The 22,826-nt window shown below is 37.2% G+C and overlaps 1 protein-coding gene across 2 annotated transcripts in view; it reads left to right on the top strand.

Annotated features, from left to right (window-relative positions):
* The window catches only part of RBPJ (recombination signal binding protein for immunoglobulin kappa J region), a 60,946-nt gene extending 43,074 nt beyond the window's left edge, over positions 1-17,872 (top strand). For both annotated transcript variants that reach the window (XM_032108863.1, XM_032108864.1), the window contains exons 5-11: positions 1,025-1,199; positions 2,699-2,836; positions 3,051-3,163; positions 5,284-5,424; positions 11,361-11,516; positions 12,265-12,368; positions 13,172-17,872. In XM_032108863.1, coding sequence (XP_031964754.1) covers positions 1,025-1,199; positions 2,699-2,836; positions 3,051-3,163; positions 5,284-5,424; positions 11,361-11,516; positions 12,265-12,368; positions 13,172-13,487 — 1,143 coding nt within the window. In that variant the 3' untranslated portion in view covers positions 13,488-17,872. The remainder of the gene's footprint in view (positions 1-1,024; positions 1,200-2,698; positions 2,837-3,050; positions 3,164-5,283; positions 5,425-11,360; positions 11,517-12,264; positions 12,369-13,171) is intronic.
* Positions 17,873-22,826: the final 4,954 nt, after the last annotated feature.

Below are 22,826 nucleotides of genomic sequence, written 5' to 3' on the forward strand. Positions count from 1 at the left end.
ACTCTAGGCATTGCATAATTGTTAAAAAAAATCCCTCAAAAATACTTAGGACAATTGAAAAGTTGGATTTGGCTCATAGGGTCATAGCAAGGTACCCTTTAATTTGTAGATTGTTAATGCAGAATCAGTAAATTGTTAGGTTTGGTAGCCATCAGTGGCTAACTAAAATATGGTTTCTGGCCCAAACTCTCTGTCCCCTTCCTTGGCTTGCATGAGTGGATAATCTGATCAAGGCAGTATCAAAACATCTGCTGCTAGAAATATTAAGTCCCTTTGCCTAAAAATACAACTGAAGTAGCATCTTAAAAATTGAGTAGATTATTTTTTACAGTGGTGTAAATTGCTTACCTTAAAAGATTTTTTAAAAATATATTTGTGATGACTTAAACAGTTGGAGTAGAACTAGCAGCAAAAGTGTTCATTTTGCCTCGTTGTTTCATTAAGCAGTATTTTATAGCTACGTAGTATTTTCAGCACAGTCTACTAGAAATGCTTCATAATGCTGAATAGGAAAAGAATAATTGAAGTTCCTTATGAGATTTTTTTTTTTTAATTCTGCTGTCACCTAGCATAAACACTTAGCCAAAGGTAACTTCCTTGTTTTTCAAAACCCAATCATTTTCCATCCTTTCAAGAAAAGTTTAGTTCAACACATTTTCTGCACAGGCGGTTCCTTGTGCATGCCCAGTGTACTGTCTGTACAGCCCTAATCAAATGTAATTTTTAGTAGTGCTCTTGGCCCCTCGGAGGTGGCTTTGATACAGTTAGGGTCTCCAATCATGTTTTCCAGTTCAGGTGAGGGTATTTAGAATGATCATAGAGTAATGAGGTTGGGTGCAACACTTCACAAAGCTAAACAGTAGTCATAAAGAAATGCATATGGAAGAGATAGAAAAAAACAGTTTCTCATCTGTTTTAGAAACCTATTGTATTAGTTTTCCTAATTCATTCATAATTAAATATGCATAGTTTATTGAACTGGGTTGACTTCAAAGAAGAAACCACAGTATATTTTCACCTACAGAATTATTGCACTGCCAAAACATTATACATATCAGACTCAGACAAGAGAAAGCACTTCATGTTATCGGTTAAAATGTTCTATGGCAATAGTGATGACATCGGTGTGTTCCTCAGTAAACGGATCAAAGTCATCTCCAAGCCTTCTAAAAAGAAACAGTCACTGAAAAATGCAGACTGTAAGTATTTCAGTTTTTTCGTTATGTAGCAATTAATTTTGTTTCCTACTAATTTTTTGCTACGTATTCTAAGGTCTGACTACAAAGGAAATACAACGAAATTTTCAACTTTTGATTTTTAGCTGTGTTTCAGAACTGTACACATCAGTGTGTTTTTAAATGTTCTCATATAAATAGGTTACCCTGTTGAGTTTTATGCAGTCACGGTTAATTATTTAGTAAATAAAAAAGGCCCACTCAAACCCCCATGTACTCTGAGGAATGAATTCATGTAGACAGATGTATAAAGAATGTTCTACCTCAGATTTCTAAGCTTTTGGATCTCTTTAACTGCCACAATCTGGTGCTTAGAATGGTTTGATCAGTATCAAAGAGATTGCTTTCAGATTGTGATAAATGTTATCCAAACTGCACTTCGTCACATCACAGCCACCTTCTTACTGTCTCATGCCATTTTCATGTTGTTCTTATTTTTGTTTTGCATGGTTCATTTTAAGTAGTCGTTTAAGAAATCTGTATGGTGATATTTCACCCAGATTTATTTGCTTACCGTGTTTTTCAACTAATAATATCTCTGGTGCTACTGTATAATTGGGAACGTTTTTGCTTTTCCTCCAACGTTTTTTGCCTGCATACCACTGGAGCACCTCAAGAGATACCCTTTTTTTTTGTTTGTTTTTCTCTCTCTCTTCACTAGTGCTTTAAAAGGCTCTTCCATCTGTGTTGGGCTGGAACCCATTCACCTATGGAATGTGGATCTCGGGGCCGCTAGCTTGGCACATGACTAAAGGCAATCTGTTGCTGTGCAGTTCACGCCCGTGGGCTCAGAGTATGCACTGTTGAATTTGTATTCAGACAGATAGTTTTGATGGACAGTGAATATGAAACAAGCGATGTTCAATAGTAAATATGAACCAAGTAGAACAACATTCCCATTCTGATGGCAAAATTTTAATTGCTGGTTTTTTTTAGGGGAGCAAACTTTACATTTCTCTCTTTTGAATTATTAGTTAAGATCAGATCTGAGAACATTTCAAGTTGCATGGTTATAATTTGACATAGTTACATCTGTCTTCCTTTCAATTGCTTGTGATTGTAAGAATAATTTTTCTTTATATTTGAAATATTCTTCAAATGGTTGCTGAAAGTTGTCTTAAGTACTTCACAAGGGCAAGCTAAAGCTTCTCCTTAAATAATCACTTGTTGGAGAACTATGAACAGTTTTCAGCTGGCAAGCACTGGCCCATTTGGCTAAGTGGCAAAATTCTGTGAGCTAGCATGCCTTTGGAGAACAGACACTATGTATGTTATTGCACTCATAACTTTAAGACTATTTTTGGTCTTTCACAAATATAAATATTTTCTAAATTAACCAGTATTTGATAATTATGTCTTGATTTCAAGTATTCTTCAGTTTATGTTATTTGTGACTTTTTTTTACTTTTCCATGTAATAATGAAGTAATTTTATAATCTCAAGTCTGTATGTGTTCCTTGCAGTATGTATTGCATCAGGGACAAAAGTGGCACTATTTAATAGACTTCGATCCCAAACAGTTAGCACCAGATATTTACACGTAGAAGGTGGTAATTTCCATGCCAGTTCACAACAGTGGGGAGCGTTTTACATTCACCTCTGTAAGTAAAAGCAATTCTGTGAATTTTTTTTCACTCTTTTCTTCATCCTCACAAAAAAGCATCCTACATTTTTTCCTCCATATTAATTGCCCATATGCAGACTTGTTTTGTTACTGAGTATATATTTGATGTAATAGCATGATGTTAAATGTATCTCCTATCAAGAAAAACAGTGATTAAAACAACTAATTCTGAAAATTCCTGTTTCATGCAGTGGATGATGATGAATCAGAAGGAGAAGAATTCACAGTGAGAGATGGCTACATTCATTATGGGCAGACTGTCAAACTTGTATGCTCAGTTACTGGCATGGCACTCCCGAGACTGGTACAGTTTAATTTCTCCAATGCTGTAATTAATTTATAGATGGCAACTTAATGTAATTCCATAGCTGGGTTTGCAATGTTTACAGTTTTTGGCTTTGTGTGTTGCCTTTGGGTAATACATGTTTTATATGGAAAATGGCATTTATTTTAATGAAAGCATATTTTTGTATCTGCAGATTTTCTGTAAACAAAGAACAACTTGTAAAATAAGCATAGGGAATTTTTCAGAATTCAAGCCTGCCAAAATCGGTTAATCTGTCTATTTTAAAAGCAGTATTGTAGATTCCCCTGTTCCAAAATGCTTTAAATATTGATATCGATAGATGAGTAAAATATTAGTAGCCAGTAGGACTGTTCCATGTGTTGAGTTCCAGCACAGCTTTAAAAATGCTTGACTGATTTGAATCTAAAAGCACTTCTATGTACTCCTGAGGATACATGATATTAGTACCAGCTTGCAAAAACATTTTTTTCATATTTATTAATAATATTTGTTTTAAGTCTGAAACATGGGAACAGCCTTTGGAATAATTAGTTAAGGTTTGTGAACAAAAAAAAAAAATTACTTCTGGATAAACAGTAATGGCTTTTGTAAATATGGTTAAGTGTAATTATAGATTTTTTTTTTTTCCTGTTTTATGCTCTTAATGCCAGCCTAAGTGGAATTTTATGGAATTAATAATCAACAGTGCTTCATATGAGATCTTCTGTGAAATTGTGGCTTGTCAGCCTATTATGAGCTTCATACAAGGCTCTGCTAATTCAACTTTAGGTAGAAGCCATCTTCAGAATGCGCCAATATAAAAACAGCCTTCCTGGAGTCAGGCTTTTGTTCCTCTTCCCAGACTTATTTTGCTAGGACTGTAATGAGAAATTCTCTCCCAATACCAAACTTGGCTTAAAAAAAAAGATAATAGCCTGCTCAGCGTACATGGTACAGAATAAAAATTTCACTGGGTTTTTTTTTGTTTCCCTTAAATCACATTGTTTGACAGTAAAATCCAGACCTGGTTACACTACTGATGTGGTTCAAGCACATGAAATGCAGTAAGAGGATGTCACTTTTTTGTGGGCTTCATGTTAATACTTTCTTATTGCTGAAAAGAGATGCCATCATTTATTATTCCAGAAACCTTATTTGTAAGTAGAAATAGATTAAAACAAATCAGGCTAAAGGTTCCTGTTTTGTTTGCCATTGGGAACATTTGTCATACTGCCTTACAGGACTGATGGAAGGTGATGCAATTAAAAGGTAACTTGCAGATATATTATAAGCAAATGCAAAGAACTTAGAAGAAAAAAGTTAACCTTTAAATTTATATTGCTAATAATACTCTTCATTATCATTAGATGTTGCAGAGGACATAGTTGGCTTCCTGATTGTCAGCTTAGAAATATTCAGGCACTTTGGCTGCTGCATCTAGTAGTGTTGCATAAAGCATTAAACTTCTTTCTAGGAGTTGAGTTAAAACTATGAGCTACAGATTTTCACTCTCTAAGGGAATAGCTTTTGACTTTTAGAAATAAATTGGTTAAACAGATCTAAATTAAGTCAGCAGATATTTTTTTTCACTGAGGTGCCAGATGTAAGGAACAGTTGTTCTTTGCAGTTGTCTTCAAGTAATATTTAATGACCAGCTGTTAAGATATGTTCTGATTGTTGTTTCCAAAACTCTACTTAAGGACATCTCAATATCTTTAGTTAATCCTTATTTTAATTATTCTCCTTCAGCAATCAGTTTGCCACAGAATGTTGTTGATCTATCAGTGGTGAAAGCTGTAGAAGCATATTAATTACTAAGAATAGTAATTAGTGATTGAAGATACCAATATAATAATTGCTCTTTTACACTAGCAAATGGGACAAAAGCAGATTTTGCTGAAGCTTCAATTTTTTCCCCCCACTCCTTGAGCAAAAATAGATAAAATATCTATGCATGCAGCACATTGTAGTAGTACTGAGTGTGGCTTCAGTGTCATTCTTGTTTCAAAGGCACTAAGAACTATGAATCTAACGTTGGTATCAAAATGAGAAGCATGGAAATGTTAAAAAAAATACTTTTCACTTCCTTTACTGACTATATGTATGTCTTAAATATGTATGTACAATTTTCATCACAGATAATTCGAAAAGTAGATAAACAAACGGCATTATTGGATGCAGATGATCCAGTATCACAGCTCCATAAATGTGCATTTTACCTTAAAGACACTGAGAGAATGTATTTGTGCCTTTCCCAGGAGAGAATAATCCAATTTCAAGTAAGTTGTTTAAAACTATTTCAACAGATAAGAAGCGTGGTTGCACGGTTTTCCCAAATACTCCCAAAATATATATGAATGCCATTTTTGTAGTAGGTTTTGAATGTGAGTCTAATACTTTGTCTTGAAAAGAGAGGATGAAAAGCAACGAATTGTTATCTGTGCCTTTCCAAATCTGTTTTTCTTTCCCCATAATTTTCTTCCATGTCTGTCTGGAAAATGAATTCTGGTTTCTCCAATGGAGAAAAAGGAAACACACTAGAAACTTGTGCATGTGATCATGATACTGTGGTTTAACATGTTGGTATATGCCAGTGGAGCTGCACCACTTATTTGTGTGTCCATTTCTAGGTTACAGCAAATAGGAAATGATACAGTTGATGATAGTATTGTTTCATTATGAACTCAGTAGAGATGCCATGTGTTGCTCTTGGCTAAGAGTGTAAACATAGACAGCTGTGGTAGTTGCCCACAGTAACTTGAGAAGCCACAGAAATTTGATTCGTAAAGAATATAACTGTCTCAGAAATATTTTTTCTCCAGCCAGGTGGAGAAGAACATCGGGTTTTATGTCTCTTGTATGTACAGACATGCTTGTAGCACTTCTACATGGTAATTCCTAGCAGGCCAACAATGACCCTGAGATTGGTTCAGCTGGTCAGAGCATGGTGCTAAAAACAAAGTGGTGGGTTCAATCCCTGAACAGGGTCAGTCCGTACTTGAGTGGGACTTGATGACCCTTGTGGGTCTCTTCCAACTCAGAATATTCTATGACTCTGTGAAGACTTTGGCCAAGTTCAGGATTACCTAAGTATTGCAATTTTCTATAAATATTTTGGGGGCAGCTCAAGTAACAAAGAGTGTTGAGAGATAATGCGGTGCTCCAGGAAGATGGCCATGCTTGGGAAAGATTCAGGACTTCCTCAGAACAGCTGTACCTTCTTGAGTAAGAAAAGTAGAGATAGGAAATTAGAATCTAACATTTAAGATTTCCCTTAATTTAAGGGAAGGGACAGGAAGGCTTGGTAAAGACTCAGTTGAATTCTCTCCTGAATTGGGATAATGGAAAGAGAGTATGAGAAGCTTTGTTCCTATTTCAGTAACATATTCATGACCTGTGGTTCAGAAGGGACTAGATCTGTTGTTTCTACCCACTGCACACAGCAGAAATACGTATCTGTCAATATGTATTCTTGTAAAGGAGAATGGACTATTAATGCCTTGAAATGGCTACCTGAAAACAGAGGCTGGACAAGAAAAAGAGAATAAAATCTGGTATTTATTTTAAGGGCCTTCAAAGGTACACCTTGGGAGTCAAAAGCCTCCAAGCAGCTCCACCCAAGATGGACCCTGGGTCATGAGTTTCTCACACTTTTATAAGTTTGGTCCATTTGCATATCAGGGTTAATTTTCCAATTATAATTTCAAGTAATGATGTAATTACCCTGAGTTTGCTCCCCCTGTCCAGAGGCTCAGTTTGCATATTTCAGGGCCTGGGACAGCAAGGTGTCCTTGACTTCAGGCCCCAGAGAGGATTTGTTATGTCTAACCTAAATGTGAGAACAGTAGCTAACAGGCTATATGAAGTGTCAGCGTTACATACTAGGCAATACAGGCTCTGAAAAATATAAAAGCTAAAACCTAAGGTATCACTATCATTTAGAAGAGAAAGCCTTGAAATGTGAATTACAATAACTCAGGATCAGCCTGCTATTTAATCATTCTCAGAGTACTGCATGGGAAGTGCTGAATGAAGAAGCAACTCCTGCTTTTCTGACAGCTGCCTTAGTTCAGCATCCTGGAATTGCCTGTGGAGCTATCAGGATGTCCTACCATATGACAGCTGGTGAGGGGTCAGTAGCGCTGACCGAGGAAGCTGTGACCGCTCCGGAGAGATGGTCCCAAAAGAGATCGTCTTCCTGAGGCCCGGTGTCTTCCGTCAGCTGCTGGCCAGGAGGGCCCGTGCAGAGGCTGTCAGCTCTTTAGTGATTGTCAGCTCGTGATTCCAGCTCAGCTCTGCAGGGCAGCCTCCAGGCCAGACCAGAGAGAGACGAGAGGCTCGTGTAGCTGTTCCGCACGAGGCAGCTTTATTAGTTCAGCGAAGGGGAGCCAGGGACGAGCTCTCTCTGCCCTCACAGGGGCAGGGGGCTGGCTTTATAGGGATACAGGGGGTGGGTGTCAGAGGGTAAAGGCCAATGGGCTACAAAGGATCTGCATAGGGTCTCCCAGAGGATTCTGGGTTTGTCGTCTTCTCGCCGTAACTGAAGAGTAGCTCCCTTTCCAGGGGAGTTCTGCTGGGAGGTTTAGGCAGTCTCCTTATCTCAGCAGATGAACCTCCAGGGCGGGGGCTGAGCATACCCCACACTACCACACTTCAGTTTCAGCAGCACTCATGGAGCCCAGTCTAATAAGAGCTCTGAACTTTCCACATGGGTAGTAGTTAGATAAAAGGATAAGCCCCTGTCCTGAATCCTCTTTGTGGAGGAAGTAGCTGCTGCTTATACTTGTGGAATAAAATCTGGTAAATTGCACATCAGGCTGTTACCGTGCTTTGGTAGGTGAAATCACATTGGAAGATAAACTCGGCCAATGTCAGGAGAGAAATCCTGTTTTATCTGGGTTTTTTATTTTGGATCAGAAGACAAAGACCAGGGAAACAGCATGTGTATACTGTTCCTATAGTAGGAATCTAGACAAATTATGGTCACTGTTGAAAAAAAAACCAACCCAAAAACCCCCAACATAACCAAAACGACAATAACAACAACAGCCCCCCAAAATCCTGAAACTTTGGGATGGCAAGTCTCTCTTTGGTAAATGGAAATAGCCCTATACAGAGACCATAGAGGCTTAAAGCAAAGAGGCTGTAAAAAAGTCTGCAGGTGAGCATGAACCTTGAAATTCAGTTGCTGAAGTACCACCCAGATCTCTCTTTCAAGACATGCGTGTGTTCTGGGGCATGGAGAAAGGCTATAAATCATGCCTTACTGGATCAGAGCATGGTCCATGTCTGTGTCTAGTCTACCAGCAGCAATAGGAGTTGGTGCTTACAGGAAGCCGGTGGATCTGGGTGTGTTTCACAGTCCAGTGTGGTTGTACTCTGCCAGCATCCACACTTCTTGTACCAAGCATTGTTAAAGGCTGCATCCCTGACTCTTTTAGTGTCATTCTGTAATGTGTACATCGGTTTGATTAACTCAGAATGTGCAGATGTTCCTTTTCTTCAGTAATCTGTGTCAGAAAGTTCAAGAGGTTTCCTGTTCTCTGTGTAATAAACTTTTGCTGTATTTATTTTGAATGATGTAACAATTTCTGTGAGTGATTCCTTCTTCCAGTTTTGCAGTATTTAGTGAGCAACAGTTCTGCATTCACTTAGCCCTCAACATCTTAATTTCTTCTCTCCTAATTGGAAAATCACGGTCTTCTCAATTTCTTCTCATAAGTTCAGCACTCCTTGGTGATTTTAATTGCCCTTTCTGTCCCTTCTCTTGTTTTTTGCTCTGACTTTTTTAGACAGGGAGACCACAACTGCACACAGTATTACAGAATTAGGTGAACAAAGGATTTACACCTTTGTAGTGTAAAGACAGCTTGTTCTCATCACTTTTATCTGCTGGTGTCCACCATGGTGTCGTCACTTGCAGCTGCCACCGCACATTGAGGTGGTGGTTTCAGAAAACCGTCAGTGGCAACCCTAGGATCCCAAGTTGTAACTTCTGTCTCCAGTTGAAGCCAGACAGTACATGAGGTACTAAGTGTGATGTTAAGCCATTTTAATCTTCCAGTGCCACCTGTTGAGAAAATTTACTTAAAAAAGGGAAGGAAAGAAAAGGTGAGAAATGCCCCCGGAGCCCTATTTGGAAGTGACAAGGAAGAATGCTTTTCTGCAAAGGGAATTGAAACCTTTCAAAGATTTCTGTAACAGAAGGAGTAATGTGTTACTGAAATGATTCTTGATGCAACAGGATTTTGAGAACAAATTCTGTGGCGTTTGCCTTCCACTTCATGGACTTAGGAAATCTGAAAAAAGTCAGTCAAGGATTTTTACAGGGTTGTTCATTTTTTCATATCCGTGGTTTTATTTGTTATGACTCAAAGTATATCATTCCATGCCAACAAGAATTGCAATCAGCCTATAGGAAAGGTGCCTTGCTTCAAAATACTATACAGCAGTTCCTATATAATGGCTTCTCTTTTGAAGTTGGGTGTTGGAGAGGATGAAAGTTTAGTAAGAAAGTTTCACAGATACATAGGCTTGGCAGAAAGATCTCTGAATGTAGAAACTGAGGAAACAGATAGAAATGAAAGTAAGTTTTGATATAGAGTAAAAGATGTTTTGCTGAAACATTGACCACTGAATAACTGAGAAGGCAAAGGTTGGAGATGAGTTGGAAGGAGATTTTTATGAATAGGACAAAGGTATGTGACTACAAACAAAGACATGTTTTTCACCAAGTAAATAAGTCTCAAGAAGAGCATAAGTAAATAGAAAACATGTTTTTACCAAAAAGAACTATTGCAGGCAAACAAGAAAGCAAGAAGAGAGGTCTGAGAATTTTCCACTGTAAGCTTAAATTGTAACTTACTTACTCTTGTGATTGGATAATAATGACTATAATATGGTGATGGTAGTAGCTATGATAGGCTATAGGCAAATGTAAAGGTATTGTGTATGGTGCTTATTGGTTGTTATGTATTAAGATACTCAGCAAAGAAAAGTATCTAATGCTTTGTAACTTGAACAGAAAGGGGCTTCAGGTATGCCTACAGCTGGAGCTGGCAGCTGTAGGGCTGGCTCTGGATACCCACTCCCTGAAATGCTGTAACTTCCCTATGCAATAAACAGCTTTCAAGAGAGCCGCCTGAAGTCCAGACATCCTTTGTGAAACTTTCTCCTGTAGTTGGGCTAGTAATTCAGAAGCTCCATATGTTTCTGATGGAAGTATTATTTGGGTGTCTTGAGTTTGGAAAGATCTGTAGTTACTATCCATGTTACACACTTCCTTGCGAGCTGTTTTCGATGCTTTTTACATAATCATACCAGAACGAAGAGTCCACATGAAAATACAGCTTTGATTTTTAACATCTGGTCTGGACAATTCATGCTAATTGAAGTTTATATGCCACTTTGAAGAGTGAAGGTTACGGTTACATACCGATATATCCTTAAAACTTAATGGAGGGAAACAGAATCTAGCTGTTAGAATTTTTTTCTGTGCCAGTGTTTGACCTCTACACAAGTTTCTTACGAGTTGCTAGGTGGTGAAATTGTTCAGGGGCTTCTGTTGCCATAAAAAAATACTTGTCTGTGTATTTTCTGTGTATCTATCTATCTGTATATATATTTATACTAATTTAGTAATATTTAGAGGGACACACTAGATGATCTTTAAGGTCCCTTCCAATGCAAGCCATTCTATGATTCCATTATTCTAATTTGCAAGGCTATCATTTCAGCTTCTCTCCTATGTCTTTGCACAAACACTGAAATATAAACTTGTGTTTTCCATCATTTTGTGGAGGGTGAAGAACTCTAAAAAGAAAAAAAGGCCCACTTCAGTCTTCAGCTGTTTTGGATGCTTTGTATTAATTAAAGATCTGTTTTAAAGCAGCTACTTCTAGTTGCTGTAGTTTTTTTATTGACACCTATTGAATAACATTAAAATTTTGAAAGTTGAACTAAAATAAAACTCAGACATAAGGTTGGAGAGGTGACAGTGTCCTAGGTGAGAGTTATGGTGCTCTCACAAATACTAGTTTTCTAGTAGTTTTTCTGAAATATGAAGGCTGTTTCTCTAGGCCATTTTTTAGAGGAAAACATAAAGAAATACGTTTTTTGAAATAACAGGCATTATTACTGGCTGAGTTGGTTTTTAGGTCTGTGACTTGACAAACATATCTACAGATCAGATTTAAAACTTTTCTTTCTCTCTAAGGCCACTCCATGCCCAAAAGAACCAAATAAAGAAATGATTAATGATGGAGCTTCTTGGACAATCATTAGCACAGACAAAGCAGAATATACATTTTATGAGGGGATGGGTCCAGTCCATGCTCCAGTGACACCTGTGCCTGTTGTAGAAAGTCTTCAAGTAAGTTTGTAGTTTGTTGTAATATACTGTTTTATGTGAGATCGTTTTTATCATAGTCATTTAATGTTCATGATACCCTTGTGAAATACTGTAGGAAAACAGTGTCAATAGCTTTATAAATAATAAAATTACTTTGTTGTAATAATTTTTCTTACTTACATTTCAGAATACACAAGTCTATCCATTCTAGGAATAATACTAATATTGTTGTATACAGTAAGAATTTTATTTCTGAAAGTACTATGGTAGTGATATCCCTAGGATTTCTGTTTGATTATTTAGAAATTGTTTTTGACTCTTGCCAATTATAGATCAAAGAGAGCCTTACTAAAAAAACCCCCAGTACTTGGCAGAGGAAAAACTCCCCTAATACCTTCTCTGAAATATTTTGTTCTCTGTTTTCAAAGACTTGTTGACATCTATTCTAAGTGGCCATTATCAAAACTTCGAAATTCTTTCATAGTATCAAATTAATTGGCAGTATCTTTTGGACGTGTTACTTCTTTATATTTCAGTTGTGTAGATTGTGTGTGTGTTTTGGTTTTGTCCAGCTGATAGAAACAGTGTTGTTTAAAGTTCTTACCTGTATGTGAAGGTTTTGTTTGTGACTTTTTTTGGTTGGTGGGGTTTTTTGTTTGTTGGGGTTTTTTGTTTGTTTATTTTTTCCTGAGGGGAGAGTGTTTATTTTCATTAATATATATATTTGGGGGGGATTTTTTTCTTCTTTTTCTGTTTGCTCCCTTTCCAGTTGAATGGTGGTGGGGATGTAGCGATGTTGGAACTTACAGGACAGAACTTCACTCCAAATTTACGTGTCTGGTTTGGGGATGTGGAAGCTGAAACCATGTACAGGTACAATATTTTTTATTACTTTTATGGTGTCTGTGTTCTACTGGGTGCTTTGAAGAGTGTGTGCTTGTGTACACACTCAGGTGTACACTTGTCAGTGCTGCAGAAAGGGGTCTGGGAGTACTGGTTGCCAGAGGCTCAGGATGAGTTAGCAATGTGCCCTGGCAGCAGGGAGGCCAGGTTGCATCTAGCTGGTGAAAAGAGGTGACTATTGCACTGCATTCAGCACTGGTGCAGCCTCACCACGAGCACTGCATGCAGTTCTGAGCCCCTCAGTTTATGAAGGATGTTCAGGTACTGGCATGTGTCCAGAGAAGGGCAGCAAAGCTGGTGAAGGGCTGGAAGGCCCTAGGAGTTGCAGCTGAATACTTTGGGCTTGTCTAGTTTAGAAAAAAGAAGGTTGAGGGGTGATCTCATTGCTCTCTGCAGCTTCCTGAGGAGGGGAAGTAGAGAGGGAGGTGCTGAGCTCTGCTTCCTGCTGTCGTGTGCCAGGACACATGGGAATGGTTCAGAGCTGCACCACAGAAGATTTATACTGGACATAAGGCAACATTTCTTTACTGAGAAGGTGGTCAGATGCTAGAACGGGCTTCCTAGAAAGGTGGTTGATACCCCTAGCCTCTCTGTGTTTAAGCAAATAAAGGGCATTTGGCCTTAATAATATGATTGTAACTTTTGGTCAGCCCTGAAGTGGTCAGTGTGTGCACTAGTTGAATATTGTAGGTCCCTTCCAACTGAACTGTTCTGTTCTATTGTATTCTTTCAACTTAAGTACATTGTGCTCAGTTGACTCTCCTGTTTTTCAGATGTGCAGAGAGCATGCTTTGTGTTGTTCCAGACATTTCTGCATTTCGAGAGGGTTGGAGGTGGGTCCGACAGCCAGTCCAGGTTCCAGTAACTTTGGTCCGTAACGATGGCATAATTTACTCCACCAGCCTTACCTTTACATACACACCGGAACCAGGGCCACGGCCACACTGCAGTGCTGCTGGAGCAATTCTCAGAGCCAACTCAAGCCTCATGGCTTCCAGTGAAACAAACACAAACAGTGAGGGAAGTTACACAAGCGTCAGCACAAACCCCACCAATGTCACATCATCTACAGCAACTGTAGTTTCCTAACTACTGTTGTTTGTCTGGACTTTAATTGACTTTTCATGCTACATTCAAGAGAACTGAACAATTTTTGTGGTTTCATGGGAAAACACTTTCGCATTTTAGGTGATATGATTTGAACCTTGTTACCTGCAAGTGCTGATCTTAAAAACAGAAGCCACAATAAAAAAAAACCAACATCCGAAACATAAGAACTTTATTGAAAATCTATTTTTCAGCTGTGTTTTTTTTAGTGGGCAAGAAACAAAAATGTGGCTGGGATACATGTTGAGCAAACTAGAAAACATGAACACAACATAGTTTTTATGGACCAAGGAACTTGTATAAGCTTTAGTATAAAAGGTACATTTTCACCATACCTTTTTTGTATCACAACATATAGTACACTTTTGTTACCAAATAGTTTATATTTTTTTTTTCCTCTGAGCTTTTGCTCTGAAGTATATTCAGGTTCCAAGCCTGACCATGCTTGTATAATCTAATTACCATACTCTTCCAGTTTTAAAAAAAATATATATTTTTGGTCTGTGGCTGGAACTGTTCCTTTTTTTAAACTGAAGTCTTGTGACTTTTTATGAACTGAAATTGTTTTTATTTCAGCAAGTAGAACCTTGTAAAGGCCAGCATATTTTTTTTAAGATTATATGAAGTCTGTGCAAAAGCTTTAAAAAATGCCTCTGCCTTGCCTGCAATACATGCAATGTATGTTAACTTTAGTGCTCTGTTTTCAGTCATTGTTAATAGTTATTTCTGTTTTTCTTTTTTAAATATGTATTTATAGTGATAATTCATGAGGTTCTAACATTACATGAGGTTTTTTTTCCTAAAAGTGGCATCTCAAGCAGTCATATTAATGATTGTTCATGTCACAGGCATATGTTGGTGTTTTTGAAGGGTTGTTACTGGGTTACTCCCCCTCTTCCTTGCTCAGTCATATTACATCTGAAAATGTTTCAGGATCTGTTCAGGTTTTTCTAATCTTGTACATAATTTGTATTAAGTGTAAGTTAAATGTTTTATTTCAAAAGTGGAATGTTCCCAATAACTTCATTTGGCAGCATGTCTTCTGTCTTATTGGCATGTAACTGAAGTACCATGAGAAGTATGTGCTACAAATGGGATTGGTAGGTGATGCCCTTCATCACTTAAGAATCACAACGAGCATGTTTTTCTTCATACTGTTCAGTAAATTAGGCCAGGCTTTTGTGTAACACTTGTATTGAGAACGTGCTTTCATTGTGAAGTGATCATACAGTAATAACTAGAAGTAAATTTTATTACTTAGAAATGGGCAAATAGAAAATCATAAAAGCACTATGAAGATGTCAGCTCTTCCCATCCTTATTTCCTGTGGGTTTCCTTTTCCCTGCCAACAGCTTGTGCAACATTCAAGTCTTCTCTCCAGCATAAATTCAAGGCTCATTTGCACTTTGACTTTGTTGGTTGTTGCATTTGTATTTCATTTTGACTTTACCGTATTTTGTCCCTCCTTGTAGACCTGCCTGCTTCATTTGTATTTGAAAGTATACCCCAGTAGTTCATTTGTAGTCCCAGAGCTAGGCATAGACTTGTAGGACAAGTTCTGACAGTGTGATCTTCCTCTTTAAAAGCCAAAATACAAATTTCTTGGTGTGTTCAGCCTTTTCTATACCCTGAAGCAAAAGTCACAACTGCTGTGTAAATGTGAACCTGTGGTTTCCTACAGTGCGTTGCTTACAAGCTTACCTGTTGACCATTTTCATAGGGTTTTTATTTCTGACCACTTATTCCAGTTTCAACATCCACCACCATTTTAAGGCATCATCTCTGCATCGTATCTGTGTACTCTGACGCTCCATTCTATTTGTTTGCTTTAGTGCTCCATTGTATGTGTGAAAACAATGTGTTTAAAGGAAGAAATTGGTTATAAAGCGTATTTAGCAGATAGTAAAATCAGTGCCACTCTCCTCTTAAAATGTGCTTGTATTCTACCACAGGCCTTCATACTCCTTATTCTGTATTATGAAACGTGTTCCCGTGATGTAGTCGCGATGCTGGTTCCTAGCACTAGTGAATGCTGCCTCACCTCATCTCCATTTCAGTGACCAAGGGCAGGATTCATTGTGGCCTTATCTCTGTTTTAAACTGTTTACTGGCATTTACTTGCAAATCTGTTTACCTTTGTATGTGCTGTAAAATTTTGGTTTATTGTGTTGTGGCAGGAATCGTTTCACAATGTTTTTGTTAGAAGCACATAAATATCTTACAGTACAGCTTAGTTCAAGAGCCACAGATTTTCATCACTAATTAGACTGAGAATTAAAATAAACAAGATACATATATCAGATCTAGAGGGTATTCAAGAAACCATGATAGACACACAGCAGGCAAACCATAGCAAGCCTTTTAACCTTCAAAGACTATTTAAAATAGCTTTTCAGAACTTGACATGTGCTTTTATACTCATTATTTTAAATTTTTTACGTATAAATGCAATACTTTTTATATTCAGTTTCTTTATGTGCAGTAATTTTGCCCAATAGATATAATATCCCTTGACTTGTAAAGATTTAGCCTAATATCTGCTGTTCTACACACTACAGCCAAGTGGGTGAAAAAAGAGCCTATTCTGCTTACAAGACCATTTTAAACCACATTTTTTCATTTGGCTTGTGGCTCTCTTGTTGCCAGTAGTTATTCTGTAGTACAGAAATGGTCTTCCAGGTCCTTACTGTTGTTAATACATGCAGTTGTTCAGACGTATTATCTTCCTGAACTTTTTTTCTGTGGGGTGATATTGTTACATATATTGGCCTTGTGAGCTGTTAATCAATTTTCATGATATTAACAATATCTCGAGATTTTGATAAAACTACTTATAGAATGTTTCAGTATGAAACTCTTAAAACTGTTCAAGTCTAGCTGTTAAGTCTGCTGTTAATTCTGTATACATAGAAATTGAGTCTGTGTTCAGAATGTTGTTATAGTTCCAACTATAGGAAGAAAAAGCAAAGTGAGTGCTCTAATTTAGCTATGCCTTTTCTTGTTTTCTGTCGTTTGGAACTGTGTTTCAGAATTCAACACTAGCGTAGTCTTTAATAACCTGCTGCTGATGTTTTTCCTAATTATTTGCCCTGAGGGCATCCCACAACTGTGTTAATAATGGTATTCTGTACTTGTTTTCATTGCACAGACTTATAAAATCAGAGTGGTTACCTGAAAAGACATTAACTCAAGACATAAATTGATGAATTCCCCATACAGAAAATATTAATGCCAAGTGAAACAAATTATCTATTGGAAGTAAGCCACCCACTTGTGGATTAAATGACTCTATAGGGATGTCCATCTTGAAACTAAGATGTTCTTCAATTATTAACCATATTATTTACTTTCTTTCAAAAGCAGCTGTGTTTATGAGTACTGAACAAATGTGTATACTTTCCTGTGCCAGACTTTTGACTTTGTTTTCAAGCACTGTACTGTGGGATTGAGTGGCAGCTTTGTTAGAAAAAGAAGTATATTAGGGTTTCTACTTAACCCTTTTAGGACTGAACAATTTCTTCCCTTTAGAAGCTGTAAAATAAATGAGCAGTTCTAACTTAGTAAACATTCTGTCTATGTTCAGCACTGCATTTGCCCCATCTGGAGGTGCTATGCTAACGTCAGTTTTTAAAATCCTGTAGCATGTGTATACATTCAGTCTTAAAAGGGTTATTTTTACAAACTGTGCACCTGTAAAGTTTCTTAGCAATAAAGGTAGAAAAACGAGCAAGTTTTTACCATAATTTTGTAGAATGAATTGCTCAGTTCCATATTTCATCAAGAAAACCCCTGCAATATGGGCAGTTTTGAGGATTAAATAAAAGTGAAATGTAAACCACATAAAAGCGTTCTTGTCAAGTGTACTCTGTGCGTGTATGTGCATAAACTATCGGGTTTCATTTTTTTCTACAAGGCTAAAGATAAAATGCCATGTTGCTGTGACAAACATAATTGAACATCTGTATGATGATACAAAAGTACTTATGGTTTGAACAGGTGTTGAAACTTGCCACATTTTGTTGGTTTTTTTCAATGTTAACCAAGGAATATGGGTTTGTTTTTTGTTTGTTTTGTTTGTTTTTTTCCCCCAAATGAACAGTGAGGTCGTCTATGGAACCAGAACAGCACAAAAGAAGACCAACCCTGGGAGTGAAAAGTCATCAGTACTTGTGAGGCTGTGCACACTGGACTCCACTTAAATGGGATATGGAATGTCCACCCAAAAATCTAAATTGGTTTCATTATTGCTTGTATTATTGCTGAAGTTAGATAAGAAACTGTTTTTTAATAATGTGTAAAAAAAAAAAGTTTCACTTTTTTATATAATTTATTAAATAAGAAGAAATGAACTGTGTTTAATTGTTTAACTTTAGCAACTTCATTATTGCAACTAGTGCACCTGACTCCTTTTAATCCTGTTCTTAGTTGCAGACTCTCTGACATTTCATTCAGTTGGTTGATAATTAAAGCCAGAAATTCAGTAAATTAGCTTATTTCTTGTTTTGACAGAATAGTAGGTCTGTAAGGAACAGCTAGAAATTATGCAGTCTCAGTTTGCAAGCACAAGTGACACAGTCACTTGAAGAAAGTTTTTGATATGGGAAGTGGACATGGCAGAAAAAGAATATAGAATAGCAGAAGCCTACCAGTACTAACTAGTTTTGTAGTAAACTGATAGAAGAACTACAAGGCTACTTGTAAGAAAGACTGTGAAAGGGCTAAAAGTGGTTGTTAATTAAGGGAGGCAAGAATGACAACAAAAACAACAAAAAAATCCCTGGCTTTAAGGAAGGATTACAGACTTTTTTATTGAAACATCTGCAAAGGTGTTTGCCACTAAGACACATAAAATAGTCAGAAACCCAACAGTTGCAGAACTTCTGTTTTTTGAAACAGGGACAATATGGACATTACGTCTCAAAATTATTTCCAAGACCCTTCAGTCATTTTCTGAAATGATAAATTGATTCTTCTGGAACAGAGTGGAAATTAGATCTGAGGTTTTTGCAGAGAAAATGGTCACTTGCTGAACTTTAATGTTGGTATCATTGGAAGAAACTGCATGGGATGGTGCTGGTCTTAGAAGAAGAACTACAGATAGAAAAAAAATCTCTTTATCTAATAAGCCTTGGCAATTAGCTATATAAGTAGTACCAGTAATAAATCCTAGTAGGATCCAGAGAAGAAGATTAAAAGGAGAATGATGTGAAGTAACTGGGCTAGAGGAAAGGATTCCCTTAGTGTTTACATGTAATATGTACCACTTCAGAACATTCGGAACTACCGAGCTGGGTCAAGTGGTTGGCCTTTCATAGTGCCCTGTTTAGATTGGAGTTGCATGCTGCTGAGCAGGGTAGAAAAAACTGTGTGCTTAGTTAGTGTCTCTGTAAAGGATATTTATTTCTGATAATCCAGTAGCACAAGCTTAGCGTTAGGCCAAAAGCATGAGGAGTTAGAGTCCATATTACTTAAAAATACTTTTGTATTGATATTCAACTTTAATGATGTATGCTGAAGAGAGAGGAGTTGAGGAAATCTTGATTCTTTGTAGAAGCAAACTTGTAAGTTATCTGAGAAAGTTCTGATAAAATCTTTTGAATTTGACATCTTTCAGGTTCTGTATCTCCTTCAAGTATGGAAAGGGATGGTTAAAAGTTGGATATTGTCTTTTCTGTGTGCTATTGCCTTTGTATTCTAGACTCAGTTCCCTTATTTTTCATGTGTACTTTTCCAGATCCTTAATTACATTTCAGTTTTTCTCAGAATGTATAAATTTTGCTGCATAATTTAGGAGAGGAGTTGGTGTTAAGTAACTTTCAAGACTACATGCTGCCATCTCTTGGTGCTGTTTCTACTGCTGGACTGTGGGGTGGGGAGTAAGAAATGTTAGTTTATTGTTTCTTAAGCTGCTTGTAGGTACCTGGAGTGGAAGGTTCTGTAGACCTGGCCTTAATGATCCACATTAGTTTAGGGTGGCACAGTTCAGAACCATGTAAAGTTTTCAATTCCTTGTCTGAATTTAGAAACCCTTTCCTTCTTATTTATCTTCTAATTATATTTTCTGCCATGTTGCCCCCTCATCTATGTTCATTGAAACCATCAGTCTTGTCTTTTGTTTTATTTGCTGATTTCTTCACTGGGAAAAGTTGTCTGTTTCCACCTCTGTGAATCCACATGGGTGCATTCACAGGCAAGGGACCTTGTGCTATTCGAGCTACTTCTGTGCCCTACCTCCATCTCCTCTTTCTACTTTGGCTTCTCCTGAGTGACTTGACTTTGAAGCCTTTGACATTTACAAGTAACTGATAGCAACTGCATTCATCTGTTCATTGCTATACCTGTACATTACAACATTTAAATAAATTGCCATCTACTGGTCATCCTTCAGAGAAGGAAGGATTTTGATACAGAATCTGCAGCCTTACAGATCATATTATCAGAATCCTTCCAAGAGTTTCATAGTTCTGTTTGGAGAATAACTTCAACAATTGTATAAAAGATAGAAGCACAGACCTAGAGATACTATGTTTTCTATCTTAAAATTGTTTTACTAGCCAACTGGTGACAAACATAAAATTAGTTCTTAAAATCTCTTAAGTGAGTGTAATTCTGGTTTGATCCCAGGGGGCTTTTTTTTGGTTTTTTTTTTTTTTTTTTTTTTAGAGACTTTGTTGTAGTGTTTCTTCTTGATTTTGATAATTCTAATAAAATTGTACATGATCAGTTTAAAATCCAGCCAGGGTATCTGCTGTGAAATGGGATGTGATCCTGAGATCCACGTTGGTGGTGTCATTACACATGTAAAATGGGACAGCAGTGCCTTCTAACTTCATTGGTCTCTGTCCAAGTTTCTGCATGATACTTCTGTATGTGCAGTGTAGTTGCAGATTTTAGTTCAGGGCTAACTATAAATGCTTCTTTCCCTTCATAAGCATGTCTTGTGCAGCACCATATAGATATACACACATACAAAAAAAACCCAGGCACAAATGGTTGGTTTGTATCTTGTTAGGCCTATTTTACTTTGTTGCTGTTTGTTCTCTGTTAGGTCTGCTTCAAATTCCATTTCAGTTCTTTCACTGCCAGTATTTTTTCTCTGTGGAAATTGGGAAAGGCAGTAGAGGATTCATAGTGATTGCATTTACTGCCTTAAAAAACACAATTGGAAATTCTCCCAAAATGTGAGAGACCTAGGAACATTATTAGATTTCTACATGAAAGAAATTAGGTTAGGGAGTGGCATATCTGATTTTTAGTGTATTCATATCTTAGTCCTAAGGCAAAGTTTTTCTGTGCTTTCCCTTTGAAAGAAAGAATTCTAAATTTCTCACACTGTAGCAGTTCTGTGCAATTCCTTGTTTGCCAGATTCAGAAAACAAGCACTTCAGTATACAGACAGAGTAACTGCAGAGTTGCATCTTGATGTCAGTGCAGTTTCTAACACAGCACCTGCTGCTTTGAGGAGAGAAAGTGAGTGGTCCCATTGTTCCTACCCTGCTCAGCTTTTATAGGAGCTGCAGCCTGGTAATTTCCAGCATTGTGGGGAGGTGTACTTGCTAAGGTGGCACAGGCTGGCAGTCTGCAGGAATGCAAAGCAGGATGCCTTATGAAACCATACAAAGAAAAGGTGTTAAATCTTGTATAGACCAAGTAGACAACTAACACAACATTCTCAATAAGGGAGGAGTTTGGTTCATTTTTGTTCCACGTGAAAATGTCTTGTGGCTGTGCTGCAGAGATTACTCACCAGTTACTACAAATTTCAGAAGAGAGATGCAAGAAAATTAAACTATTTTTGAGGGACCTGATGTGGATTAATCTTTCTTTGGGCTTGTGTATCTGCCTTGACAGTCCTGCTGCTGCTCCATGCTGCTCCGTACAGCATTCCAGGGCTTAAGGAGCTGTCTGGGTTTTGGACTGTGCTTGATGTGGTGACCTCAGGTGTAAGACTGATGTTTTGTCATCTTCCCAGTTTCACACATTCAGAAAGCTTTGGACTTCCAAATCAATTTTTTGGTAAACAGTTTTACCTTGGAGATTTAGTAGACATGCAAATCAAATTATGGTCTGAAAAAGTGGTTTATTATTCATTTAATTTAGAAATAATGTTGATAAGGAAAATGCCGTATTTTGGGAGGATAAATGCAATTGGTGAGTGTTTAGACTTTAAAATACAGCTCCACATTTGACCAAGTGGTTCATTTTTCAGGTTAATAACAATTTTGTGCTATTTATTCAAACAAAAAACCCCCATAATCTGGTTTTTATTGTTATTCTATATTTCTGCCTTCAGATGTCTTGGCTCTTTAGCTGTCATGAGCCAAGTGCGTTTCATCCTAAAACTTATGATCTGGGTGTCTTTATATCCTGGACATCTTACAAATCCAGAGCTTGAAATAATAAATTTTTATAAAATTCTACTTTTGCACAACTTTTTACTGCCACCTTACAGGTAAACTTGCAGAAAATAGATACTGGCTACCATGATAAATGTGTTAAATTAGAAAACAAAGAATTCCATCTCCTCACTGGATTTTAGGATGGTGAAACAATAAGCTAGGCTTACTACCTACATGGGGCTGTCTTCACATCAGGGAGAAAATTGAACTATGTCATGCAGTCATAGCTTTTAAAAATGATACGTAGATCTCTGTTTGCAGCCTGTTTCTTCAGCCACCTTGAGAGATACTGGTATGAAATACAGTAGTTTTGCTGTTCATCTGCTGGAATCTGAAAAACCTTAATTAATCAGTTGCACATCATATTACAATCTAACTGCTTTCTCTCACCTTCTTGCATTTACTGGTTTCAGCAAGTAAATTCCTTGCAGCTGGTCATATTAGAGTGAATACTAACAATGTTGATATTTACCTTGTTTTTCAATTTATTCAGTATATGTGACTATGAAAACTTTCCAATTCTATAGACATATATAGAGGGAGAGAGTGAGTCATACAGGACAAGAGGACAGGCCGTTTGTTAAAAAAACACACGTGAAACCTCTCTGTTGAGTACCAGATGTTGCCTTGCTGGCCAGAACTTATGAATCATTTTGTTCTAAAACCTAGTGATGTAAAATGGGTAAAATTAAATAACAGATGAATGATAATTGCAATTCAATGTACTGCTGGACTCTACCAGAACTGAGTTAAAAATTATTATTCTCTAGCAATTCATTGTCATTGGTAAATGGTCAAGGACTCAGATTTAAATATCAAATCATATACAAGATATCTACTAAAACAACTCAGGCATGTGCCCCATCCAAGTTGAAATCATCTTGAATTTACCTAATGTTAACCAATTTGATGTGTTTTGTCA

Source organism: Corvus moneduloides, chromosome 5, assembly GCF_009650955.1.
Source record: "Corvus moneduloides isolate bCorMon1 chromosome 5, bCorMon1.pri, whole genome shotgun sequence".
NCBI classification, from domain to species: Eukaryota; Metazoa; Chordata; class Aves; order Passeriformes; family Corvidae; genus Corvus; species Corvus moneduloides.